Source organism: Xiphias gladius, chromosome 22, assembly GCF_016859285.1.
Source record: "Xiphias gladius isolate SHS-SW01 ecotype Sanya breed wild chromosome 22, ASM1685928v1, whole genome shotgun sequence".
NCBI lineage: Eukaryota > Metazoa > Chordata > Actinopteri > Istiophoriformes > Xiphiidae > Xiphias > Xiphias gladius.
Genome location: NC_053421.1, coordinates 20614853 through 20642499, shown reverse-complemented (window position 1 = coordinate 20642499; position 27647 = coordinate 20614853). Strand labels below are relative to the sequence as shown.

The 27647-nt window shown below is 40.8% G+C and overlaps 5 protein-coding genes across 10 annotated transcripts; 1 reads left to right on the top strand and 4 right to left on the bottom strand.

The window, feature by feature from the left end:
* Window positions 1–247: 247 nt before the first annotated feature.
* apoa2 (apolipoprotein A-II) lies at window positions 248–3165 on the bottom strand. Of its 3 annotated transcripts, XM_040118765.1 has the most exons (5): window positions 2483–3165; window positions 2084–2188; window positions 1802–1846; window positions 963–1194; window positions 248–681 (listed from the first exon to the last, which is right to left on the bottom strand). In XM_040118765.1, exons 3-5 carry the CDS (start codon window positions 1842–1844, stop codon window positions 525–527), a joined length of 432 nt encoding a protein of 143 aa, XP_039974699.1. In that variant the 5' UTR covers window positions 1845–1846; window positions 2084–2188; window positions 2483–3165; the 3' UTR covers window positions 248–524. The 3 variants fall into 3 exon arrangements, with proteins under 3 accessions (XP_039974699.1, XP_039974700.1, XP_039974701.1); XM_040118766.1 differs by lacking the exon at window positions 2483–3165 and having other exon boundaries at window positions 2084–2427; XM_040118767.1 differs by lacking the exon at window positions 2483–3165 and having other exon boundaries at window positions 1987–2092.
* A 4018-nt stretch (window positions 3166–7183) lies between these two features.
* apoc1 (apolipoprotein C-I) lies at window positions 7184–8492 on the bottom strand. Its single transcript, XM_040118768.1, has 4 exons — window positions 8399–8492; window positions 7869–7938; window positions 7642–7777; window positions 7184–7522 (listed from the first exon to the last, which is right to left on the bottom strand). Exons 2-4 carry the CDS (start codon window positions 7921–7923, stop codon window positions 7462–7464), a joined length of 252 nt encoding a protein of 83 aa, XP_039974702.1. The 5' UTR covers window positions 7924–7938; window positions 8399–8492; the 3' UTR covers window positions 7184–7461.
* A 4392-nt stretch (window positions 8493–12884) lies between these two features.
* On the bottom strand, window positions 12885–15385 carry apoeb (apolipoprotein Eb). Its single transcript, XM_040118922.1, has 5 exons — window positions 15327–15385; window positions 14991–15052; window positions 14737–14890; window positions 14209–14496; window positions 12885–14122 (listed from the first exon to the last, which is right to left on the bottom strand). Exons 2-5 carry the CDS (start codon window positions 15031–15033, stop codon window positions 13777–13779), a joined length of 831 nt encoding a protein of 276 aa, XP_039974856.1. The 5' UTR covers window positions 15034–15052; window positions 15327–15385; the 3' UTR covers window positions 12885–13776.
* Window positions 15386–15449: 64 nt separating this feature from the next.
* Window positions 15450–26387, top strand: LOC120783647 (apolipoprotein A-I-like). Of its 4 annotated transcripts, XM_040116762.1 has the most exons (6): window positions 15450–15566; window positions 15673–15784; window positions 24518–24714; window positions 24837–24888; window positions 25037–25187; window positions 25294–26387. In XM_040116762.1, the coding sequence occupies exons 4-6, from the start codon at window positions 24849–24851 to the stop codon at window positions 25868–25870; spliced, it is 768 nt and encodes a 255-aa protein (XP_039972696.1). In that variant the 5' UTR covers window positions 15450–15566; window positions 15673–15784; window positions 24518–24714; window positions 24837–24848; the 3' UTR covers window positions 25871–26387. The 4 variants fall into 4 exon arrangements, with proteins under 4 accessions (XP_039972696.1, XP_039972693.1, XP_039972697.1 ...); XM_040116759.1 differs by lacking the exon at window positions 15673–15784; XM_040116761.1 differs by lacking the exons at window positions 15450–15566; window positions 15673–15784 and adding an exon at window positions 24335–24426.
* Window positions 20648–22064, bottom strand: LOC120783648 (apolipoprotein A-I-like). The gene is made up of 4 exons (XM_040116764.1): window positions 22039–22064; window positions 21901–21951; window positions 21551–21701; window positions 20648–21415 (listed from the first exon to the last, which is right to left on the bottom strand). Exons 2-4 carry the CDS (start codon window positions 21938–21940, stop codon window positions 20839–20841), a joined length of 768 nt encoding a protein of 255 aa, XP_039972698.1. The 5' UTR covers window positions 21941–21951; window positions 22039–22064; the 3' UTR covers window positions 20648–20838.
* Window positions 26388–27647: the final 1260 nt, after the last annotated feature.

Genomic DNA, 27647 nt, shown 5'->3' with positions numbered 1-27647 from the left:
GTAAAGCATTCATTTTTAACTAAAGTTCCAGTTTTCTTCAAAGTGGAACTGATCTTATAAACCAGTTCCTTAATGTTAATGTTAATTAATTTTTGTGGCAAAAAATTAAGATGTGGAACCTGTGTAGCTTAATTACAATTTATAGATATAATTATATAACACATTGATAAAGCTGATATTAAGTGTGGAAGAAAACTTTCAATCTCTTAATGAAGAAGCACATTTTAAATGGTTTCCAGTTCATTTTTATTGAACACATTCACACATATACATACACAATCACACACAGACTTTGGTTAGTGTATCAAACTCAAAATACTGTACATGCACAATTTGCATAGGTGGTGTTGACGTGTTTGCCCTGCTTTTAATTCTGAATGATTTGGCAAAGACATTTGATTTGAAAATAGGCATGTATTTGCATTGTGCATTGCTCTTCTCGGCCTAGACTGGTGACGTTTCTATGAGCTATCTTCTATTACAGGTTGCTGACAGGTGGTTTTTTTTTCTCCAGTTGGTCTTCTTTACTCAGCGGGCACGATCATGTCCAGGTAGACTTTGATGTGGTCGATGATGTCGTTCAGGTAGGTGCCGATGTGGGGGCGCAGGTACTCTTCGTACACACCCAGCGCTGATGTGCGGGCCTTGTCCACCAGGGGACCTGCCTCCTCGCCGATGCCACTGCATAAAACAGGAAAGACAGATTATTTAAAGAAATCTCCATATTAAAAAGATTCATCACCTAGCTCAGTGCCTGAAGAAGCTTAATGTTTATCCATGTATGGTATATTTTCTGCTGAAATTTATGAAATATGAATATAAATTAGCAATATTTTGAAGCAAATTTGCAGTTGAAGCGGACACATTTCTTAACACTGGCAGTTGAGAAAATTTTCCCTTAAACTAACAGTGAAACATCTACAGGGTCTTCACCGGAAGGATTGATTTCAGTGAGCACTCACCTGGCTACCTTGACAAAGGCTTGGAACTCGGGCTTGCCCTGCAGATCCTCGAAGAAGTTCATGACATTCTGACCACCCTCGCCTTGACCAACCTTCTCCACTAAAGGAGCAGCGGCACTCTGCAAACTACCGTAAGCATGCAGCAGCCTCTTGTAGAATGTACTTTTCAGTGAATCATACTTATCAACAAGTTCCTGCGATGGTGCGGAAATCTCACACAGGCTCATGGAGACTGGAACGAAATAAGAATGGTAGGATTATTATGTTGGAGCCAACGTTATAAAGAAAACACGTTAGAATAAGTCAAAAGATCATCAAGTAATGTTAATTTGAAAGAACTATCTATGTCAATTCCTTTATTAGAAGAATTCTCAAAGCAATTATTTATGGGTTTGTGTGTGAGCCTGCCTTTCAGGCCAAAGAAAAGCTGCTTTGCATATCTTGGTTTCTTGGTAATCGTGTCCAAAATCAGATTTCTTTGACCATTATTCAATGCGAAAAGTGCTATCTGCTTCAGCAGCTCAGTGTCATTTAAAAATCTGTCTTTATCTTGCGTGTCAACCACAGATAAAGCAGTGCAGGAGCCAGCCATGCAGCAGTGTCCATTAAGTTATTGCAACACATGAATACAGAAAAACATGTTCAGTTTTTTTTTTAATCGTTTTTACCACAAGGAAAAAATTTATAGCATTTTTACATTTAAAGCCAGTGGCATGAAATGACTCTCTGTGTTTTGTATAATATTTTCTCTTTTTTTACAGCCAGATAATGGTCAAGATTTAGTTAAAAATGAAATTCAGGCACTGCAAGTATTCAGGTTGCGTTGGTGTGTTGCTTACCCTGCAGAGCGAGGATCAGTGCCAAGGCATATTTTGCATTCATCTCTGAAACAAAATGAAAAAAGAAAAAAACTTCAAATTGAATTCTTAGTTTGGTGTATCAATATTCTTCTCCATATTTGGCATCTTAACCTTAGAAGATGATAAACAAGTTGATAATACTGCAGAATACAAATATCAAATACCTAAATGTTTTATAAAATAGATATTTTAGTGAAATCTGCTCAGAAGTAGCTTCAGAAGAGAAGCTGCGAGGGCTCCTCTGGTAAGAAGAGTCATTACCTGCTGTTGTGTTGGATGTACAGATCCAAGAAGTGACAGTCTTCCCTGAAAGCGAGTTGTCTGTAACTCGGACCTCACATCTGGACAGGATGATATAGGGGGGGACTGCAAACAAACGTCATCTGATGAGCATACACACACCTACACACAAAAACACGCACACACAAACACACACACACACACACACATGTGCATGCACACGCACATACACACGTTCACCTAAACAAAGTCCAGTGTACACGATATTCACTTTAAATACTGTATGTAGAAATATGACGTAGTAGTTATGCAATGTTCCTCAAATGTAAGTTTATCTGTATTCATATGGCATGCACTTGGAGCCCTTGAAGCCATGTGCTTGCAAAAAAAAAAAAAAAAAAAAGGCTTGTGTGTTGTTACCTGCAAATAAAAAGATATTGTTGATTAGATTAACTCTTGCTAATAAACATTTCTTTTACAGCAAGTCAAAATCCATCCTCAATTTCTGCTCAGAGACAAATCAGCGACAAATGGTCAAAAGGTCCATCAACCAGGACCTGTCTAGACAGATTGAACCCCAGCAATGCATGCTGGGATTTCTGCATTCACCTTTCACCCTCATACTCCCAGACAGAGAGCATGTAGGGGGATAAATTATCAGTATCATTATGTTTTAAAGGTTTTTTTGTTTCTCTCCCTTTCTCTTTGCTTGTTTTTCTTTGTACTTGATGTGTCACTCTTCCTTTTCCATCTGTCCTGCCAATAAACGCAAAAGGTGCTTGTAAATTATGTCAATTGCATTAGTGAATTTACCTTCTGATCATAATTGTATTCATTACTGCCTTTACCTGTTCGTCCTGTGATCTTAACCTCTCTTTGCATTGCTTGCAGGACAAACTGGGTACATATAGAGAGGTAATCAAAGCTGTTTCATGTACAACCTGCAGTTTTATTATAAACTAGTTTGATTCATTCTGTTTTTGGCACAACCAGCAAAGCCCAGTGAAACCTTGAGACATGATCATTTAAACAAGGAGTGGTAAGAACTATAGTTAAGACCGTTGACAAGAGTGTTAATTTATTGTCAGCTTTTATTCAGTTTTGAGAGGTTTAATCAGTTGCATTATTTGCTTTAAATGGCATGTAGTTGTCAATGGACGTCTGGATCTTCTCCCACATGGAGCTTCTGACATTAGACACCCATTCAGCATAGCTGCCAATCACTGGTTGGATGTGGTCTTCATAGTAAGCACCAACTAAGCCCAGTGCCATTTCCCCCAAATCCTCGACTTTAGCTTTTGCTCCCCTATCAGATGCACAAGTCCACAAATGAGTAACAAAGTACAAACAGCATGCACACACAAACACATGGATGTGTACACAAACAAAATATTTTAGCCATTCTGATTACTAGCAGTCATATAGAGAAAAGTCCATTTTGCTTGCATTAATGGGCTGTATGCAGATGAGGAGCAGAGTGCATTCAGAAATACCTGGCCTTTTCCACCAGGTTTTGCAGTGTTCCTGGAGAGTCCGTTGTTCCTGGGGCCAATGCCAAAAGTGGCCCGCATGCTGCAGAGGAAGATAATTGTCAGTCAAGACAATCAAAGATGCAACTGGAAGAAAGCTCAGAAATAAAGGAACTAAGACTGAAGACATAAAATATATTTTTTTAGGGCCATACCTTGCATCAGTAAGAATAGACCAAAAACAAACACTTTTGTATGCATCTGCCACAAAGATAAGAAAAACAAAACCATCAGTAGTTTATCCGTCATATTATTTTTACAATGCAAAATTCTCTGTCAACACATTTGCATACCGTATTCTCAGCCCATTATGCATGAGAATATTGTTTTCTTTCAACTGTCTCTTTTCAACAATAAAATTCAAACAATATCAAATAAAAACAGATTTCAAAACTAAATTTAACCATGTGTTCATTAACATCGCAACAAACATATGCAGAGGAGTGACAAAGGGTGTTTTACCTTTTCCTCTGACTCTGGTCAACAGAAGTTGAATGGAACATGAAAGTGTTATCAAGCCATTTTATTTGTATTAGGTGACTGCAACAGCGTGTACATTGATCCTGATCGGATGACCATTCAACCTGTTGTTTTTTTTCTTTGCTTCATCACACCATTCTATTGACAAAAACTGAGTGACAGCAAAGCAACAGCTCTTTTGACTAACATGTTACACGCAAACACCAAGTGGGGATCTACTTCTTCTTTTACCGTCTCTCACTGCTATGATATTCTCATAAATAAGAAAAACACTAACACAGAAGATGCAGAGACAAGTGGTGTAGCAAGCTTTTAAGGAATTTGGATTGGGTTTCTTTTTTTTCTCCCATGGACAAAAAGTCTCTAGCTTTGATGTGAGATTTAATCTTCTTTCAAGTCCCATGAGAGCTACAGGTCATGGATTTCATCCATCGCAGATACGTATGTGATTTGTTTTTCTTTTCTCTGCTAAATGTTTGCCGTATTACAATGTTAACGTTACAATCCAAGTAAAGACACATTGTTTTTTTAGATCTGCAGATCCTGAACTCTTGATATCTTTTCGCGATCAACGTTAGCTGAGTTCAATAACTGTCTAAATGCCCTTTGGTTTACATATATCAGCCCATTTGGCAGACACTGATATGTATACAGGCCAGTCAAAGTCTCTGTTCTAGCAGGAGAGATATGGGTTTTAGTGAAGACTGGAGGGGGGTCAAATAGATAAACATTTTCAGCCAAGCAAAGCAGTTCTGTGGGCAGAGTCCACTGAAAAATCTATTTATTCTTTTCGCCACTTAGGCCCTGTGTTTGCTGCATAATCTGATTGAGAGCAACTCAATACTAATGTTGAGAATAGAGTTCGTAGCTACGTTGCATATCCGAACCATATCTCGCAGCTGTCTAAACAGATGGGATCAACATTTTTCCTTGTTTTCAAATTGTGTAATGGGTTTTGAACATCTGAACTGTGCTCCAGAGTTAGAGATGTGTGTCTGTATGTGTGTCCCTGACATGAATACAGCCTCCCATTATGCATCAGAGAAGTCATATTTGTTATAACATACACCCGATGGGCAGCTTATTAGGTACACCTAGCTAAAACGAATGTCGTCTAACACAACAGTCCTGTACTAAATCCTCCCTTCATGAAGGTAATAATGGTCATTTTGAGTTTAAACTATTTTAGAGAGGTGTTGATTCAGAGAAAGTAGCTTTTGGTGCTGTTGAACTGTACTGCATTATACAAAGAGGTGTTTCTGTTATTTAGCCCACGCTCAGCTATAGAAATAGGGTGGAAAAAATATCAGAAACACCTTTAAGTATAAAGCAATAAAGTTCAATGGCACCACAAAATATAGCCTGATAGTAGCATTTATTGCGGGACTGTTGTATTAGACTGCATTAATTTTATCTAGGTGTACATTTCATTTATACAGATTAAATGTAGCACTTTTTATTAGAAAAATATTTAAATTAACATATTCAAGTATTAGGTTTTGCTGACAATGCTTCTGTGTTACAGGTTACAGTTTAGTGTATACAGTATATTTGCATATACTGTATAAAACTTAAAAAATTATGACTAAGGCCATAGAGTTTTCATTTAGAAACTTTGTGATGATTTTCCTCCAAGTCCAACAGTTGAAGCCCAAATGTTTCTTAACGTGTACAGTGTGAACCTTCTTCTTAATGAAATAGCTGAGAGAACATGCTGAGCGGCTTACCAAGAAGTAGCACCTTGCTTTCTGTGACATCTTAAACTAATCAAAGTGAAAGTGATTTAAAGCTCATTTCAGCCCACACAGCGGGTGCAAAATGATCGTAACCTGTGCAGTCTGTGACCTCTGTGCACCAGCTGCTGACCTTTGTCATTCTGTTCTCTTCATAGGAACAGATTGCAGTGAACTGGGGACAACCGATGGATTATTAACCCGGTATAAACAGTGACTTTGGCCCAGGAGTTGTGAAATGCCAGGAAAGCAGCCATGTTGGCACTTGCCCTTTGGTACCAGCTACTGACACAAATAAACTATTATCTGTTAGATGCTGCTGGCCGTTCTTCAATTAAGTAATCAGCTTTAGAGCCCCTTCATCTGATATTCGCATTGATATAAACTAATTATTTGGTCAACTGATTATTTGATTGCATTATGATCAGTCGGTGTCTGTTAAACTGCTACACCCAAACTCGTTTGATTGGTTGACAGAATTCTTCATTAGACAAGCACCTGGACCTTCGGCATCTATTCACGGTACTGCTAGGGTTTTGAACAAGACAGTACGTTTGACAGCTTACATTCGTGCTCTCAAATACCGTCTCAAATAAATAAAAACATAGGAGGAGAACAGATTAATTTCTCATTAATATGGAACTGGCCATTATCCTGATTATCTACACACACGTCATGATTAGGTTGTTAGTGCACAATTACATGCGCCTAGGTTTAAGAGAACACTGATGCAAAATGAGGAGATACAGTCAAATGATAGACAACAAGCCTGGAAACTGTGTATTTCTGGGTGAAGGTAAAACCTTGGTTAGTCTGTTGATATCTGTCAATATTCCAACTCCAACAGGTTTTATTGATATGATGGATATCTTGGAAATATTGAGTTATTTATTCAAGACAATAGGCATTTAATGTAGGAAAATGCAGAGCAAAGAACTCCAGCCTTCATTTAAATGTAATTTTCAGCCTGTAAAATAAATCTGTTAAAGATAAATAAAACAGTCACTGGGCTGAGTTCATCCCGCTTTCTTCCATGAAATTTCCCTTGTATAAATAAAATCAACAATGTGTGTCTCTGAAGTAAACAGAAGAAAGGGTATGTAACTTGATTTGAAAATAATTGTAACTCTTTGATATATTTTTTTTCACTTTATGTAAGTAATCAAGAATATTTTATAGCTCTGTAATAGATTTGAAAACTGTTACAAAGGTGATTAATATGCAGTGATCTGTATAACATATGGAGGTCACACTATCATAGACTACAATTGTTCACTTATTTATGTCAAACATCTTTAACAGACTCTTCCATTTTAATTCATTGCACTACAAAGGTTCTTATTTTCTTAACACCGATAAATATTGACGCTAACACAGAATTTATATATTTTTAAAAACATTTTATTTTTGGACGTCTTTTGAGCATTTTTTGACGTTGTTTCTTCAAAAAGATTACACTCAAGTTATTTAACAAACAACAACAGCAACAACAACAACAACAAACAAAAAAACTCATTCCAGATAGGCGATGCAACCATTTAGTCCGGTCCGCAGAGCAACGAGTCGTGGGACGTGAGGGTAAGAGTGAAGAGGTCAGCCGTCAGAGGTGTGTGCGGAGGGGTGACTGTGGGCTGGTGACACGAACCTGTCTACTCGTCTACTGGGAGACTCCCCCTAACCTGGTCTTGAGATTTTCGAACGTGTCCCGGAACCAATTCCTGAGGAGGAGAATTAAAATTAAAAAAAATATATGTTACATAGAAACAAAGGGTGCATGTGAATATTTGCGTCTCTCTCTCTCTTTCTGTGTGTGTGTGTGTGTGTGTGTGCGCGCTACCTGGAGGTGGTCGCAAACTCGCTGTTATGGAGCTCCTCAAAGGTAGTCTTGGCCTTCTCGGCCAGGTTCCTGCTCATCTCGGACACCCGCTCGCCCAACCTGCTGAGCTGCTCCGCGGCGGTTTCGCCCTCAGCCTCTGCAGGTGAGCGCCACGGAAACAGGGAAAGTTACGCGACGTGGAAGAACGAGACCCGTGGCAGAGACGTTGTAAAGGACGCCAGACGTACCTGCGTATGCGACCAAAGCCAGCATCAGCACGGCAGCTGCAAGGTACAGTCTCATCTTGGCTGGGACCCTCTGAGGAGGAAGGGCAGAGACAGGTTGCTGTTTATTCGGAACCACTGTGGCGCACGGGGACGCGATTTTGGCACAAGGATCAAAACGCAGAGAACGATAAAAAAAAAAAAAAAGCTCAATTCTTTGTATTCAAAAATAGCGCCCCCGTACGTCAGCACCACAGGGAGGGGGACAGTTCCCTTTACGTCCAGTCCGTTAAACCTTCAGACCTAGAATAATTCCTTAAAATACATTCATTAACATCCAAAAGCTTAATGCACAACTGTCTGTGTTGGTGAAATGGATGACTTCCATTAAGAATTAAGTCACACATGGTAAGAGCAAAACTTCTGGGTAAATACAGTTTTTGAGGATTGCTTGTTATTAAGCCATACGTTTCTGCGCCAGGATGCTATTGTGAATAAAGCAACGAATGTTCTCTTCGGCTCCAGAAGTGATGCAGATGAAGTGTGAAACATACCTGGTTTTCCGTCTCAGGGGAGAAATAAATCGAGTGTGTTTGAGCGCCAACGTGTGTTCCTCTTTATAAGCCTGCTCGGGTCCTAGGAGGGTGACGCACGACACTTGACTTTAATTCGGCATGTACACGTGGTAACCTTGACTTGCCACTGCCCCCTTTATTGATCAGCACCGATGCAACCTGTATCAAAAGTGCTGTTTACGACAAAGATGCCGCTGAAACAACGTCCCCACGCAAATAAGCTACGTGCCTAATTGCATTATCCGGCCAGATCGTGTCACAGGCAGCACACGGATGAAGGGGAATCTAAATTAAAATCATCACCCAGCACTGTTTACCGTGGGTTGATTATCACAAGCACACCATTCACAAAGAGGAGAGAAGATGGGTCATTTTAATGTCAGAAATGTGTCCGTAATTCACATTTAGTGCAATAGAAAAAAAAATCGAACTGATATTTAACAGATCCCAGTTCACCGATGATGTCAAGTTATATGCGTCCTTAATGTATCAGAGTTTATCCCTTCAGCGACCATGGTGTCAATAGATAAGGTGAGATGTGATGTAGAAGAAAACATAGTTCAGCACTGATAGCGTTATTACCAATAAACCTCGGCTGTTTGGAGGCTCATCTGAACCTCAAGTGTTGGCCAAGCATTCACTCTGTGTCAAACAGCCTTAAATTTACTGGTAATAGGTTATCAAGGATGTGATGTCAAGCAAGTGGACTAAAGTGGTGAGGCTGAGTCTGCCTCAGGGATCAGATTTACATTTTCCTAGGCTTCGTTTAAAATCACATTTGTTTTATTCACTTTCATGTCCCTTTTTGTGAGGTATTTATGCTGATAGTTTTGTTTTGGCCTATTGCATACGGCGTACCTTTGCCGTGGTGGGAGAGGTATTGACATCTTTTACATAAGTAGCATTACTACACTTTAAATATACTCCATTACAAGTAAAAGTCCCGATTTGAAATTTTTAGTATTTTAAGTAAAAGTTAAGATGTATCAATAAAATGTGTTTAAAGTATCAAAAGTAAAGTCATTATCCAGAATGGCCAGTGTCAATCTTATATTATTATATTATTCAATCATTATTATTGATGCATTAACATGTAAATAATGATAAATATTGTATTTGGTCAAGGGGGAGTGAATTTCAACTGCTTTGTATCCTGCTGGGTGGTTTAATCTATAGCAAAGCATCAAGATAAGCATATTCTTGTATGTAAAATCTTAAACAGAGAAGTTACTCAGAAATATTGCCTTTAAATAAATGTTGGGGACTAAATAGTACAATATTTCTCTCTGAATATTTGTGGGGTAGAAGTATAAATTAGCACAAAATGGAAATGAACAGTGCAAGTATCTCAAAACTTCCACCACTGTCCCTTTGTTAGACTTTTTATCCCTGACACTGCAAGATCTGCATTTCTAGATCTTGCCTTGTGTATTCTGTTTATGGGCCAGAAGTCACTGATGGCCTGCAGACAGAAGCAGATTGCTGTACTGCAATGTCCTGTTCTGTTTAAATGTTTTTTTTTTTTCCATTTACTGCTCCAGTTAGAATTTCATTGCCTCATTTGATGTCTCTCTTATCCAGACCTTCCCCTTCTTAAAAGGGAAGTAAGTCAGACAAAGCCATATGTGGTCCATCTTGTAAGTTTGCATGAAACAGAAAACAGTACAGTTGGATGAACTGTAGTAACCCCTCATTACAAGTGTTACCTGAGTTAGAGCCAGGAAGTCTGTGTCTGATAGTTGAAAGGCTTCATCACTACTTAACATATCTGTTTTCACACCAAGCAGTCTGCAAAAGGCCAAATGCCCATTTGCTGCTGATGACTTGACCTTTAAGGTGCTATTGCTATGATGAATGGCCTACAATTGCATTAAATGAGCCTTCACATGCCTGAACACTCACACATTACCTCTGAAAGACTAAATCTCAATCTCCTTTGTCATGAAGTGGCCAGTGGGTTTATGTATGAGCTTGTGCTTGCGTGCATATAAACTCCTCTTGAATAATTGTAGGAGGCACGGGGCGTGAAAGTGCACGTCTTGCATGCTCCCAATTTGCAATAACAAGCTTACAAAAAGGCTGTTTTTGTGTTTGGCCAGGGGCCCCTGTGGTGACTGATGTTGTGTGCCAGCTCTGAAGGGGAAGGACGGGATAGAGAAAAGAGAGGGGGCTGTTATAGGAGGGTAAATCTCTGCAGGGGTGTTTTTGGAGAGGTTACTAGCAGTCATTGGCTAGCTAGCACCTGCTAATTTGCTGGGATTTTTTTTTTTTTTTGTTGCTGGGCAGTACTCAGAGTGCAGACACTCTATAGGAGCAGACGGAGCAGAAGTGCTGAACTGGCAGGATGCTTGTGGTTTTCCTGTTTTTACCATCCATGTCTGATCCTCGCAAAATTAGACAGTTTATTGGAGGAGATTCACTTATCTGAGTTTCAAAATAAACACTGGTTCCTGAAAGGAGTGCTATCATAGGGGACAAACACTAGTCATAGTGTTAGTCACTCTTTCATTTTACATGCAAGGCCTTTTAACACAGATTGAAAGGGTAAACATGTTTTGTTGTAACACAATAAGGTTGTTTTTCCAGAGATGAATAATTGCACATCTTTCAGAGACATCCAGCAATCAACTAGTCAACTATATATTACTCTTCATATACATACAATTCAAAACCACAATTTTTTGAGATTATATTTTTTGAGTATTTTGCCTTTATTTCTGATAGCATACAGTAGAGAGCTGGACATGAAATGTAGGGACAGAGAGATTGGGATTACAAGAAATAAAGATCCCCAGCTGGATTCACACAATGGACATTGCAGTTAAGTGGTATGTGTCTTGGTACCCTAGGCCACTCTGACCTGCCTTTTCGAAATCACAATTAAATCATCAAATGCAGTCATATCATACCAATTCTAATTGTCAATTTGTGTGTCCTTTATGAATTCACATTTGACATTTTTATCTTTAACATGTCTTCAAGTGATTCTGAAGTAATTGCCAACTCTGAGATTAAAATGAATCTCTTACAATGTGTGCTCTGTTCCTGACGCTCACGCAGTTTGTGTTTCTTTATGAAGCAAATGTAGTTTACTTAATCTTCCAAAAAAGAAAACACAGCTGCAACTTCATGCCGAATGGATTCAAGTGGAGGGGTCAGAGGAGTGGAGTGGAGATGAACAAGGGACAAATGGTGTCCTCTACTGGCCTCTGCTCCACACTTCAAAGGAAAAATCCTGCTGAGTTTGATGAGCATAACTTTGATTGCAAGAGTGAGTTATCTGAGTTTAGGATAATCGTGGCCATCCTTTCCCCCTCGGCAGGTCCAGATGTGGACTTACATCCTTTGTATTTAATGGCACTGAAACCACTAGTGTAGTAATGTTTCTGCTGGGGCAGAAATGTCTCCCAATGGCTTTAAGACTTGTCAGAAAAAAATCAAACGTAAATTGAGAAATGCCCATCCACCGAAGTTTTCTACAGATGCATTTTAGCATTTTGCCTTCATTTTATAGCCGACAGTGTAGATGAGCAGAGAGAGGTATATGACATGCAACAAATGGTCCCCTGATGGAAACAAAGATTGCAGTTTATTGATATGCATCTTAACTTCTGGACCACCGGGATGCACATTCCTCCAAACATATACAGCATGTGCATGTGGGCCCACTGTTTAAAACTGGTATTTGTCCATATATGAATGCCTCTTATTGGCATGGCTATTCAAATATGTGTATACAATTCCACTGATGAATGCCTTATATAACTTGAACCATGCCAAGATAAACGTAGGAATGGTGTCACCATAAAGATAATGAAATCTTGGGCACAGAGTGTTCCCAAATACCTGCTCGGATGAAGGAATCTGGGGGCAGATCTTAACAAGTCTGGACTAGAAAAACAGTAGGCTGACGGTTGTGGTGGTGGGGGTGGCTGTATGAGTAGAGGGAGGGAGAGAAGAATATCTTTCTTTTTCACTTCAAGATGATTCACTTCTGTGGGGACAGTGAGTTAATGGGTCCATTCAGCAAAGAAGTAGAGGTGGGCCTCTGTGTTCATGTGTGTGTATCAGGAGGTGGGTGAAAACACGAACAATGTGCCCAATAGATTCAGCTAAATTCCATTATGTAATTAGCCCGAGTAGTGTTATGCAAAAACTGCTGTATGTAAAAACAGAACAGGTAAATTTGCAACATTGCATCACTGGGGAGTTTCAGGTTTATCGAAAGTTGCTCAGGATGGTAATCTCAGTACATTTAGTGAAAGCCTTTAGGACTTTTTTTTCCCTTAGAGATTATTTTAGTCACTTACTTTATATTCAGAGTGCTAGAGACAAAATGTACAATAGCGAATCACAGATAGCTTTGCTGAGTCTCCCCTCGTTAGCGTATCTGAGCCTCATCTTAGATCATAGAAGATTTGTTTATATCTTTTTATCCGAGAAACAAACAAGTGGAAACAGAGCATCTTCTCTAGGTTCTTTATTCACTCAGCCCTGTTCAGCACACTGCAGCCCCAGGGCAGTGCACTTATAGTGAGCAGCATGGTGGGCATATGACATGTGAAACTCAAGGGACACTATACTCAGACTGAAGAACAGGCAGGCAGCATTACACTTTAGTCACCGATTGTCATATTTGCATCAAGTCATTTTACATTCCACTTCCCTGTGAAGCACAACAAGAAGAAATGCAGACAATAAACACAGGCACTTTAGCGGTTGACTATTGGCTCCAGAAAAACTAGAAGACACACAACTGTATGTGCCCCTGTCCTTTGATCATCACAATTCAGTGCATTTATTGAAATGAAAGACACTTGTGTTTGGTTCATTTAAGGATGATACTGGCCGGAATACCTGCCTATGAGGCTCAAACTCAGCAGTTGTATTTATGACCAAACAAAATGTATGAAAGGCAATACAAAATATGGGGACGAGAGGTGTGTGTATGGGGGGGGGGGTAAATGGCTAGAACAGTTAATTAAAGCAAAGCATATTACAAATAATTGCCTCCTGTTTGTGTATATTAAAGCTGTTATCGACTGTGGTGCTTGTGTTCAGTGAGAGAGGGAGTCGATATGAGAAGAGGAGAGGGTGACTACGCAGCGGAAAGAACCCAAACAGGAGTTTATCTGCTGACTATCCTGTAAAGGATGCACCTCATCCTCCCTCTTTACTCTCGTCAACCCCCTTACCCTGAACACGAGAGCACCAAAAATGAAGATATTATCAGTAACTCTCAACACCCCCCTTTCCCCTCTTTTCCAGGGTATATAGAAATCAGTGGTTTACACATTTCTCCTTCTACTACACCAACCATCTAAAACCCTTTTAAAAAAAACCCTCAGAGTCTTTCTTTAGGCAGTGGCGGTCTCCTTGACCTTGTCCATGATGTTCTCAAACTGTTCGCGGATCTTGGTGGCATAGGGGGAGAGCAACTCTGTCAGCTCATCAATCCTGCCCTCCAGGGAGGTGCGCAGGTCCTGGGCGGTGGCCTCCATCTGGGCCTTGAGGCTCTCAGCCTGGGTCTCCAACTGCTGGCCCAGACCCTCAGCCTGGCTCTTCAGAATGGAAGAGATGTCACTCAGCTTCTTGGTGGCGACGTCACTGGCCTGCTGGACGTAGGGCTCGACATGTTCCTTCACGGTGCCCAGGTTCTGTGCGGAGCGGGACTGGAGCTCACCCAGGTAGGTGGCCACAGTGCTGGTGGTGAAGAAGAAGGTGACATTTAGGTTTAATATTAAACAAAGACAAGAAAAAGAATACAGAAAAAGGAAAACCCCACTTACTTGCGGATCTCCTCTGTGTCCTTGTTCAGGCGCTTCTTCAGCTTGTTGGTATAGGCGCTGATGCGGTTGTGGACGTCATCCGTGTTCTGCTCCATCATGGTCCTGAGCTCACCCAAGTACTCAGTGCTGCGCTCCTTGGCCTCCAGCATGTCCCTCTGGAGCTTGTTGGCCAGAAGCTGCAGGTCCTCAGACAGCTGACCGGCGGAGGTCTCAGCGTAGGGACTCAGCTTGGTCTGGATGTCATCTCTGTAGGCGGACAGCTCTGACATGGTGTCAGTGATCAGAGTGCTGGAAACAGCAGAACAAGATGGTCATGTATGAGAACACTGTAAGCATAGTGCAAGGATAATAGGTCGGGTAAGGTTGGTTAGGGTAAGAGACGTAAGGTTTGAGAACCGGGAAGGGGAAGACTGAGATCTGGAAAACAGTAGGTAAAGCCCTTGAACTAAGGAAAGTACTGAGTGGACGAATCACTGCCACCAGAAAACGATAAGGTGGGAGAATGATAAATTACTCAAGTTAACTTACTCTAGCTCCCTGCTGAGCTGAGAGGCCTTGAGGTTCTGCACGACTCCATCGGCTTTTTGGTTCAGCTCCGAGACGTACTGCCAGAAACGATCCACGGTGTCCTCCCAGCGGTTCGGGGTGGCGTCAGCCTGGCGCACAGCACGGGCATTGCAGCCTGTTATGGGGCACATGGGGCAAGCACCGATAAATACACAGACGCGCCTCAGAAACAGAAACACGCGGGTCGGCAGACCCTCAACCACCAGGACACTCACCGGTGACGACTGCCAGAGCAAGGATCAGCGCTACGGCCTTCATGGTTGTTGGAGAGATACACCTGTGAAATAAAGCAAACGGAGCAAATCACATTTTTTTCAACCCCAACTACAATCTAAGCAAGGAAGGTCGCTACCAAAAACAGTAAACGAGGTTCACACAATTTTAACTGGGAAACACATGGGCTCCAGGTTAATAAATATAGTCACTTGCGATACCTGTGAATTTTAGAAAAAAAAAATAGGTTTAACAAAGTAAGAGTCAACGTGAGTCATTTCTAAGCGCTGCTATTAAATAAGACACACGTTGTCTCTTCGCGCGGTCCTCTCACCCACCTGAGAAGTCGAGCTTCGTCCGTGCTCCCTGAACGGTGACTGGCTGCTTTTATACAGTCCCGGGAAACCTCTGCCGCTCGCGCGCGGGCCCGGGCGCCCGCGCGCTCACGTGGTGATGATGAATCGTCTGCACAGGATCCTGTTTCCCTCCACGCAACGTGCCACCGGCACCGCGTCCGAAGTTCCCACCGGCTTGCCCTGCTTGAAGGGGGGCTGATTGAGCAACACGAGAATAACGGGGTAAAAGTTTCGTGATAAATGTGTCCGTGTTTATTTTGTTTCCGCATTTTTCGCCCAGTTCTTCAACAACAATTAACCTTTCATCCCTTTCACGTGTTACTGCCAGAGAGCAGAAAGTTCCTTCTCCCAAGACGCCTTTTGAGACAGCTCCGTCCATTATATGCTCCTTGATTCTGATAAACTTGGTGATGGAAGCAGTATTCATACCTTTTACTTGAGTAAGTAGCAAAGAATTATAAAAAAAAATTAAAAAAAATACTCCATTAGCATGCAAGTAAATGTCCTGCGTTCAAAGTCTAAGATAAAAGTATTGTAGTATGTATTTATGAACAGCAAAATGTTCAGTATCAAAAGTAAAAGTGAACATTATGCAGCAGAGTAGCCCAATATTATTATTATATAGTATCTTATATTGTTGGTTATCTATTACTGTATAAACAGATTTTTTTTATATTGTAGCTAGGAGAGCTGAAGCCTTACTAATTATATTGTTGGGTAGTTTGCTTGACAAACACGATGAGCTTTTAAGCATTATGTGATGATTTAGAATAAACTAGTATCCAGCAAAGTATTACAGTTTTGGCAACAGCAAAAATTTTAATTTAACAAATGAAAATTGTGCTTGTGATACCTAAGTGCATTTTGCTGCCAATCTTATTGGTGTTACTGTAATTATCTTTTACTTTTCTCATGGTGGTATTGCTCCTTTCACTCAAGTAACAGATCTGAATACTTCTCATGCCACTGATTATTGCAGGTTTGGTGTTAACTGACCACAGCTTTGTAGGTTTTTTTAGCTGCTCATTCTCACCAGGTGGTCTCATCTGAATGTAAATCTTCCTGGCGCCAGGATGTAGCTTAAGCTATCACATCTGCATTTCGCTCTAAATGCTCTGCCACTGCTGACCATTGACACCCCACCTATCCGCCCCGGAAAGACACACAACCCCCAACACATAAGGCACCTTTGCACGACAGTCCCACGCTCTTAGTTCAAATGGTGAATACGGCACATGTGATTTTTTTCTCTATTCAGATCACGTGCTGAAAGTTACTCGTTTTTCATTTAATGTACTTGCTGTACTGCCCTGTTGCATGAAGTAAAGCTTTAAATTACCAGTAGGTGCCTGAAGTACAAATGAGGTGTCAGCACTACAAGATGGGCATGTTCAGGCTTGGGGACACACTAAGGTGCAGCAAGCTCACTGTTCAAAAGAGGGATTTTGGGTAATAAAATACAGAGAACATGAACGATTTTCTTAACCTGTAAAAAAGAGTTTGAGGACAATTGAACAAAAGAAGCAAATTACACAGGAACCGTAGGGGGAAAAAACACAAACACCTCTTTTTATGTTGAAAGTTTTCTCAGAAGACATATATTTCCAAAAAAATTCCAGGATTTTGAAATTGGCACAGGAAAGGGGAAGTTTGATGCAGTTTGATGTTTACTCCAGCCTATTGAACCACAAATATTTGTTTAGTGTCAGAACATTGCCGTCATGAGCACTGGTACATTTTTAAATTGGACCGCCATCCATATCACACACATATACATACTTGACTTCTCCATCAGACAGACCAGACTCTGATTCCGTCACTGCCCAAGTGCAGTTACCTTTGCCCTTTAGGACTCAGCCTCCTGGTTGTCATTCAGACAGATTTCCATGCTCTGTAATTTTCCTCGGAAACCCAACTTTACCCAGGAACAAAGTTTAAATGGGTATGGTCAGGTAATTAGTGTGAGAACATGATAACATTAGTGTGAGATAATCCAAAGAGGACAACGATGTGTTTAGTGATTAGGAGACTGTGCCAGATTGTGCAGCTATTACTCAATGAATGAAAATGTTCTTTGCTCTCTTTGAGAGGTGATGACAATAGGGTGAAATGGTGAAATTAAATTTCCAGTTTATACTCAGTATGTGTAGGTGTCACTTCTCTGTTAAAAACAAAAGACCTTTGACCTTGGTACTCCATGACAATAGTGTGTCACTTGAGGAGAGATACTGTATGTTCAGCTAGATAACAAACTCAGTCCAGTTCAAACACACAAACAAAGCAAAACGTTCTCATGCAAGCCCTTTGTAGTTTTTACACAAGTATCAGGATGCCATTATCCCATCTTATTTCAGGGGAATATGTTTAGCTTTGTTTTTTGTGTTGACAGAAACATTTACTCAGACTACAGCTACTAAGATACATTTCCAGTTTTTCACACAGAGTTCATGTACCAGAGTGACCGCACAAACCCACGATGCTAGTAGGACATAGGGAGAAGGTATACAGGGAAGTGAAACAGAGAGAATCAAGAACCATGAGGTAATACAGTAAAATCTCTGACATAGTCATATAAACTACAGTTGCTTCTCCTTTTGCTCCGCAACAACAGAGGCAATGTGCAATGTCTGTCAGGAGAGTATGCTAGGGCATCTTTAAATGGTTTGAACAAAAGTAACCCCAGCCTGATGATGTTGTTCTCTGCAAGCTGGTTTGGACAGTTTGGTTTTTGGTTAAATCGGGATGATCTCACCCCAGGGAAACATCTGTTCAGATGAGTCAGTGAGGTTACTGCAGTTAATATCTGTGGGTGAAGAGCTGCTGAACTGGATGTTTGAGTTCAGAATTGAGTGTTTTTTCCTGTAGCATATCCCCCATCATCTGGTTCTGAGTCAGAGTGGTATCAGCTGATGGAGATGCGTGCTGACAGAGCCAAATGTCTGAGTAGGGCTGCTGAGTTTATAGCACCGTCTCTCTGTAATGAACCGGTCACAAGTTTGATGCAGGCAGTGGCAAATGCTCAGGTTGAGATGGTAAGCTAATGGTGTACTTATCCTAGCAGGCTAAAGCCTGGAGTTTAAGCTGTGCAGAAACTCGGTCGGTTGGAAATGTGCATTTTCATTTTATATATCACTTTTATTTGGCTGAGTTTTCTGTAATATCAGTGTAAATTACATCTAATTGAAGGATTAGTTTGACATTTTGGGCAATGTTTTTCTTGTCGTGAGTTAGATGAACAGATCAATCTAATGATCAGTTTAGCTTAGCCCAAAAACTGGATGCAGGGGGAAACAGCTACCAGCACCTCCAAAGCTCACTTATTAAAAAGTCCCACACTCTGTGATGGAAATCTTCTGAGCTGCCGGAAGAAGGTTCGGGAGACCCAGATGGCTTAAGAAGGATTTTAATGATGCGTGATGCATCGAGGAGAAGAGTGACGAGCAATGCAAATGTTAACAACTTAACCAGTGTAATACCATCCCAGATCTAAAGCTGTTCTCTGAAAAGCGCAAATTAAACCCACGTATCCTTACATGGCACAAACTATATCATGTTCAAATATCCAAATTAGTTCTGTCGCACATAGAGAAGGCTAGTGTAACTACTTGATATTGAGACACTGGCTGTTTCTTATGGCTATGACCTCCTCTCTGGCTATCCTATCTCTACTGCTACAGGGGTAGGGTTTGCAACGTTGCTTGCTATGGTTATTGCTGATGGGAGTGGAGCAGATGTGTCTAAAAACTTATGCTAAAGATGAACGATGAACTATTGTCTAAAGTAGGTGACATGTGAGTGTGACCTGTGTGCAGACATTTCCTGAATAAGAGATCAGAGAGAGTACATTAAATGAACGAAAACACCTTCACACACATCAACTCCTCTATATCACCAAATTGAAGCCGGATCAAACAAACACAACATAACATGCGAATAAGTGAGCTTCAGAGTTGCTGGTCGCACATTGTGTTACATTTGGACGGAGCCGGGGCTAGCTTTTTCCATGTTTCCAGTCTTTCAGCTTCATATTCATCATACATGAGACACAAGAGTGCTATTGATCTTTCTTGATGGAAAATTGTGCTCCATCATTTACATGTTTTAATAAATCAAGAAAAGTCATGAGAAGTGGTCTACAATAAGTACATGGATTTCAGTGTAGCTCTTTGTATGTTGGCATTTGGCTTTTTTCATTTTTCCTGTTAGCTATCTGCTGTCTGATAGTAAAATGCTTATAAGTAACATTTTTTTTGCCTTTTCAGGATCTATTACTGAATTCTGACTCTGTCCTCTTTGAGTATATTATGAATGTGTTCAAAACCACCAGTTCCATCGTGTTTTAAATGAAAAACAAAACCCAGTGAAACCCAGAAACCCCGGCATTTGCATTATGTTTATTCATAAGGAAAGGTATTTAAGCTTTTAACTTACAACATGCACACTCAGGATATAACTGAAAGCCTTCACATAATCAGACAAAAGAAGAAATCAGATCTGTGTGTGTGCTTGGAGGGTTAACAGTGTGCAGAGCCTGTGACAGCTGGGGGCAGAACAGAGGAATGTTGTTTGCCACTGGGTAAGGCAGCGTGGGAGCAACCTGGCAGCAGGGATGGAGGCACAAAACTAAACAACAAGGTGGAAGCACAGTGTTTTTATGAACTTCCAGACTTGCAGAGACAAACCTGGACATGCCCTGTCCAATACCCACAACTGAATCTTAACAGGGTGCGGTGGAGTGTGTGTGTGTGTGTGTGTGTGTGTGGGGAGGGGGGGATTATGCAACTAGACACTGAACAAATACACAGGCTTTTTATTCACCACTGATTTTTGTGTGGAGTTAATATAGAAAATGTCTTGCTTTCTTATAAATATCAATATTTAAATCCATGCATTAGACTGGCTGGCCACTATGTTGCACTTATAAGCACTTGAATATATATATATACAATGAAGTGACTCTATATGTTCACCAGAGGGCACTCATTCTTTTCAGAGATTGGTTTCATCCAGTATTGTGTGAGAGCCAAGTCCAAAAATGTTTCTATTCTTTATGTTTTCATATATGGAACATTTGCTTAGCACTTACCACGTTTAGTGAATGATGTGTGTAATTGTTGTTTTTCATTTATTTATTCATTTCCTATTTCAATTTGAAAGATATATGGACATTGCAAAAAAAAAATACATATAACATTCTGAAACCTCATCAACACTCATTAATAATTTCATAATTACAATAACACAAAAGACTTGCACACTTTTTCTTTCACTTTATTCCCATTAAATGGGGAGAGAACACTGTATACTCAGATCAATACTAAATAATTATAATTGATCTATTAACACTGTAAATATATCTATAGAAATCTTCAAATTTTGAAACTGATAAGCTTGTGTCTTAATATTTTTAACAACTTGGATGTGGTAATGAAATCAGTGAACTGTGTCTCTTTAGATGTAGTTTCTTTACGTTAAACATGAGGTGGAGACTGATTTAGTTGGCTTTGACAAAGGACTCGTAGAGGGAGGTGAGATGAGCCTGGAGATCCTGGGCATAGGGGTCCAGCTTTTCCCTCACCTCGGCAATGTAGGGGGTAGCCATTTCTTTCACCTGCTGGGCTCTCTGAGCTAGCTCACTCTGGACCTTCTCAGTCACGGGGGCAATGCGCTCCTTGAAGTCCTGCAGGTGCTGGTCCACCTTCTGCTTCAGGTCGTCAGTGTAGGGCCCCAGCTGAGTCTGCAGGTCCTTCACACTCTGCTCCAGGCTGGTCCTCAGCTCCTCACTCTTCTGCAACAGGATGGTCCTCAGGGCTTCGGAGTCCAGGGAATCTGTGTAGGGGGCCAGCTCCTGTTTGAGCTGCTCTACTCTCTGCTGGATCTGGGCCTTCATGCCCTCAGTGTAGGGCTCCAGCTTCTCCCTGACTGTGCTCAGGTCTTGGTTTATACGCTCTCTCAGCACATCAGCCTCTGTGGTGACTTTGATGATCAGGTCCTGGGCTGCAGGGGGAAGCTGCTCCTGCAGGGTGACTGCGTACGTGCTGGCGATGTCAGCACTTTCTGTCAGTCGGGCACTAGACATGAAAGTGAACAATGAGATAAAGTTTAGTCTTACGTTCATATCCTAGTTGGGGAGAATTGTATCTCAGTTGCCAGTTTTTTTACACTATTAGCATGTCACACATGGTCACACATTTTGCATGGCCTACCTGATATCCTGTCCAAACTGAGACTTCTTGATCATCTGGAGGGTGTCATCGGTTGTCTGGGTTGCTTTGGCAACATAGTCCCAGAAAGCATCAGTCAACACTTCCAGCTGTGGTTTGGGTGCATCAGCATAGAAGAGGTTGGCGTGACAGCCTGTTGGATGGAGACAAGATTACGTTGAGTAAATTTTTTTTAGCCATGCATGACAGCTCGTTGTGAGGTTTGAAAGCTGCACAGTGCATATTCACCACTCACCAAGGCTTGCAGTTTTGTATCTTGAGCATACCAATTGATATTTTTACATACTCCAAAATTTACGATAGAGTAATGATATTTTTGCCATCATACTCACCACTGAAAATGGCAAGGACGAGCACAACAAGGACCTTCATGGTTCTTAGACCTTATAACAAGAAAATACTAGTTATGCACCACAGCAAACAGTAGATAAGTAGACAAGTAGATGGTTCCTCTTATTTCTCCATCTTACCTGAATTTGCGAGTGTATCTGCAAAGTCCACTTGGCAGCGCTTGTGTTCAGCTGGTGAGGTTCTGCAGCTTATATAGCAAGCCAGAAAGTAATGATCCCAAAGTCCAGATGTTAGTGTCTTGCTGTCACCCTGCCTCACCCTGCTATCCTCACTGTCATCTTGTGCCAGAGGAGATGAGAGTTTCTGCGTGAATCCACGCGGTATACATGCACAAGCCCATGCTGTTATACCAATGCAAATACACGCCAGGTATATAACCCAAGTTCTGCAGCTTCATATATCAGTGATTGTCTGGCAGATATCAATTTTTTATTTGAAACCATGACCATTGCTGCATTCATAACCAGACTCTGGTTCTTTTATGGCCTTACCTGATGAAACTACCAGTGCGTATGTGGAATTCATCAGTGTTAGCGGTGCAAAATGCATAACTTAAACCTTAAATGAACCCTGTCCTCATGGGTGTCTGTAATCACTTAACCATTAGCTTTTTTCAGCCATAGATAATTCTGCCGAGACAGACAGAAGTCTTTCTTCTTTGACGTCCAGCTTCGATTAGGTATATGGTAGGTGTTTTATTGTCTCTATTATCTTGACTTTTTGCCAGCTAACAACACGGTAACTTATGGTTCTAGTTTCTGTGTCACGCCAATGGTCAGCAAAACCTATGTGTCAGTCTGGCCAAAGGTTACTAGACCCGGACACCGTCAGCTTCTGTAGGACAAAGTAGCTGCTGTTTCACACCAGACATATCATAGTTCAATTTTCAGAAACCAATTCTTCAATCCTTTATCTCCTGCTTCTTTTGATTTTTTAAAATATGGCATTCTAAGAAGTACTTTGGTAAATTTATTATGAGCTCTAAAATTTCTAATAATGTCTTTCAATGATAAATTATATATGTGAATACTTTGAAGGTTAAAGCAGTTTTCAGAAGACCACTATACTGACATTACACACCTAAAAAGCAATGCCAATGAATACTGATATTACCATCACAATGCAGCGAGCAAAACACACTTCCAGTTAAGCCTGAAGACAGCAGTTGGCTTTTACTGGAAGCAATTGTGAAACTGTGACAATAATGTCGGTGATAGTGATTACCAATCAGAAAAACAACATCGGTTAGCATAACAAATAGTTTGACCAAAGGTGTTGTAAAGTTGAATTCGTACACTGACAAGGAGTCTGCATTCACAAGATTATAGAGTAGCTCTCATATTAGTTAGGTTGTGCTTCATGTCAGAAGGAAACAAAATGTCAGTTAAAGTGACAAATTTGACACAATAGAAAAGTCACAGTTATTGATGTAGTAAACAAACACAGTCCAGGAAAATATAAGTAAAATATATTCAACAGGTAGCTCAATAATAAAATAGTAGCTAATTGTTAAGAGCAGCACAATGGGAAAAACCATTCATGTCAGCCTCCAACTTGTAGTTCCAAGTTGGCGATATTGGGAATTTCTGACAGCTACAATATCTACAGAGGTGTCAACAAACTATTTGCTAAATGGCTGCTTAGCTATATATTTGGCGGTTACATCTAAATAAAATCCAACATTGAGACTAACACAATCTATCGAGCTCATTTAAAGGAGCAATACACAGTTTGTGCCTGGTTTCACAAACCGGTTAAATAACAAGAGATTTTCCGGTTCTTCCAACTCTCTCAAGACTACGTGTATACATATATGGATTCATATATCATATACTGATAACAGGAGAAAAACGTTAACAAATGACAAATAAATGATAATGAAAGAGCTATTATAAAGAGAGATAATCTTATAGCAGGGCCACTTGGGGAGTTGGTAAAAGATGCCTGTCACTATTTGCTTGAACAAAATGGTGGATGTGACAATGTCTGTTGAGCAGCAACTGCTATGAAAAAAATAAGTTAAACTGAAACCAACTGCCGGTGACAAAATAGTTACATGCCCACAGGTGTCACAGAATAACTCAAAATAACTCTTGACATCTGCCGTGAGTTCCAATATTAAAATGTAAACATGTCGGGGAAATACAGTGCTACTTTACAGCCAGCTGGAAAATATTGTACTGTTGAAGGGTTATGCAAAAGTGACTTACTGATTGACTCCTGGCACACATTATACCTGCTGGATACTTTTTTTAAAAAGTTCATAATGTCAGTGATTATTTGGAGCCTTTTGCGAGATAAAAATTAAGAAAACTTTTATGTGCCTCGTGCTTTATTTGCATTGCTTGGCCCTAAAACAAAGTCCACTAGTGTAAGGATACCGAGGTTATCTGGAGTTATCTGCAGGCTGTTAGCGCTGGACTACGTGGATAGTTGATCGCTATCCACATCCTAAATGCTTTCTAGAGAGGGATCTGAGGAGAACTACAGCAATATTTTCTCGTGGTGTACGATAGTTTTTTTTTTTGTCAGGATATTCCTAATAGGCATATAATCTCTGTATAGTATAAAAATTGCATCTGTGTGTCTGCATTGTAGCCTCAGCGGTCATGTCATAGCAGCCAGTAGAAGCAGCAGAAGTAGGAAGAGAGCCATTGTGACAACACGGCAGGGACTCCTGGACTTTGGGCTCTTGACTACAACTGTCATCTGGCTTCAGTGTATATATATGGAAGCGCCACTCTGACACCCTCACAAACACGCCAAACCCTGAGAGATACACAAGCCAAAAGCCGGTGAGAATTTTACTACTATTTTTACTACTACCATTTCAAAACCAAACTTTAAGAGAAAAATATAAATGTTTTGACTTTGTTAATGCAGCTTAAAAGTTAACGACATCATAATTGTTTTTCAGCAAGACGCAACCATGAAGGTGTTCTTGGTACTAGCCATTGCAGTGCTGTCTGGTAAATTGCAAACTTTTCTTTTTAAACTTTTAAGTGTCTTTTCAATATAGTGAAGTCAAAGCTAACTTAGGCTGGTGAGCAATCAGAACAAACTGAATGGATGAAAAATATACACTACTCTCAAACTGATCTTGTCTCTGCCCAACAGGCTGTCACGCCAACCTCTTCTATGCTGATGCACCCAAGCCACAGCTGGAAGTGCTGACTGATGCTTTCTGGGACTACATTGCCAAAGCCACCCAGACAGCTGATGACACCCTCCAGATGATCAGAAAGTCTCAGTTTGGACAGGAAGTAAAGTAAGTTGCATGACATACAGGACCATGGCGACTGAGCCTAAATGTGACATGTTTTGGTATTACACAAACCTCTGATGGTCTAACTGTTACTTTGCGTGTCTTGTAGTACCCGCCTCGCAGAGAGCACTGACATCGCCAGCAAGTATGCAGTCACCCTGCAGGAGCAGCTTCCCCCTGCAGCCCAGGACCTGATGACCAAGATCACGGCAGAGGCTGACGTACTGAGAAATGTGCTGACCCAGGAGTTGACTTCTGTCAGGGAGAAGCTGGAGCCCTACACCGACGACATGAAGGCCCAGATCCAGCAGAGAGTAGAGCAGCTCAAACAGGAGCTGGCCCCCTACGCAGACTCCCTGGACTCTGAGGCCCTGAGGACCACCCTGATGCAGAAGAGTGAGGAGCTGAAGACCAGCCTGGAGCAGAGTGTGAAGGACCTGCAGACTCAGCTGGGGCCCTACACTGACGACCTGAAGCAGAAGGTGGACCAGCACCTGCAGGACTTCCAGGATAGTGTGGCCCCCATGACCGAGAAGGTCCAGGTTGAGCTAAGTCAGAGAGCCAACCTGGTGAAACAAATGGTGGCTCCCTACGCTGAGGACCTGAGAGAAAAGCTGGACCCCTATGCCCAGGACCTCCAAGACCAGCTCATGTCCCTCTACCAGTCCTTTGTCAGTGCCAACTAAGTCCTTCTCCATAGTCAACCTGCTCCATCATTGACCAAATTGCCGGCCTTGTTTGGTCTACCTCTGTTTGAAGCATGTAATGATTTAAATTGTACTGTAAACCAAATTAAACTGGGTGTATACCCACAACAAAATATTTATTGCTAAGTGCAATGTTTGCAAAGCAAATTTCTGCACTTGTCAAACATGTATATACTTAGTTTTTATTATGTGTTGTGATGTTGGAAACTGTTTGTTATGAAAAAATAAATAGATCAATCTGGAAAATATGAATTGTCCGATCTTTGTTTTCCTTCTGGTCCTTTAAGGAATGTGTATCTAATCTGTAAATCCAATCACAAAATTCTGTCAACGTGTATTTCTACAACTATCTTAGAACATGCTGTGTATTTACAAGCCATCTGGAAAATGCACTGACAAAGTATGATCACTGCTTTTTCAATTCAATTTATTCATATAGTGCCAAATCATAACAGGGCACTTTTCCTATAGAGCAGGTCTAGACCGCACTCTTTATAGTTATTTTTACAGAGACCCAACAATCCGCCATGAACAAGCACTTGGTGACAGTGGCAAGGAAAAACTCCCTTTTAACAGGTAGAAACCTTGAACAGAACCCGGTACGGTGGGCGGCTGTCTGCATAAACACAGAGGGACTACTATGTTCACAACCCACAGTGGCACATGCGCTGCTTTTTTCCCAGGAGGCAACTAGTATTTTGATATCGTCGAACATGTCTTAACATGACCCGGCTCCTTTTACAGTTTTGTTTCCCTAGTTTTACAAGAGGCAGACTGTTGTTATTATTCTTGTATTTGTCATCGTTTGCCACGACAACTACACCTTTCCGGTGTCTACACTAAAATCAAGAAATTGCTGTAAGAAATGTGGATGACCAACATGATGTTAGATAGGCATGTACAAATCAGCTATGGGTTTATCCCATTACATTAAACATAAAACAAAAATCTGATGCATTCTTAATTGCTTCTATTTTAAATAAAATTTTAAAAAAATGTGAAATTTCTTATTGTTGTTCAATTTACAACGCAAAGCCTCATCCTACCCCTATTGACAGTACCAGTATCCAACGTGGAGGTTCAGAGTCCAATGACAATTATACATACAAACTCACTTGCATGCACAAACAGAGCAACTGCAAAAACTGCATTGACCAGTCCGTGTATAGGTCATTCTTGAGATATCTCACAAGTAAAACCATTAATTGTAAACTTGACCTTTGTGGGTTTTATTTGTACAAAAAAAGGACTGTGCTTTGACAGAGAGTAACTGTTGTTTTCAACTGATTCTTCGTAGAACAAAAATTATTTTATGAATATCAAAGGTTTATTCAAACACATCAGTCACTGATGTACTTGTACAATATAAGTTCCTGTTTTTTCTTACCTTTAACCCCCTCGAATTTGCTCTTCCCTTAATCTAATTACAGCATTTTAAAGTGCTACATTCATCGAGGTGCAAACTGGTCGAGCCACTGAAAATCTCTGTGAGACTTTACAAATGCAAATCTGATCCCACATTTTCATATGACAGCCTGTTTTATAACCTGATTAGCACTTGTATGGGCTCCCAGGAGCACTAGACTAAACTGCATTATCAGTCAAAACAGGCCAAAGGCATTGTTAAGGCCTTGATCCCAGCAGCTGCTTTTTAACACCGGAGGCAAGACTGATGTCTGCCCCATTCAAACTCTACGACACAGACCACTGAGAGTTGTTGTTGGACGCACACAAGTGTCTTTGAACAAGAAACATC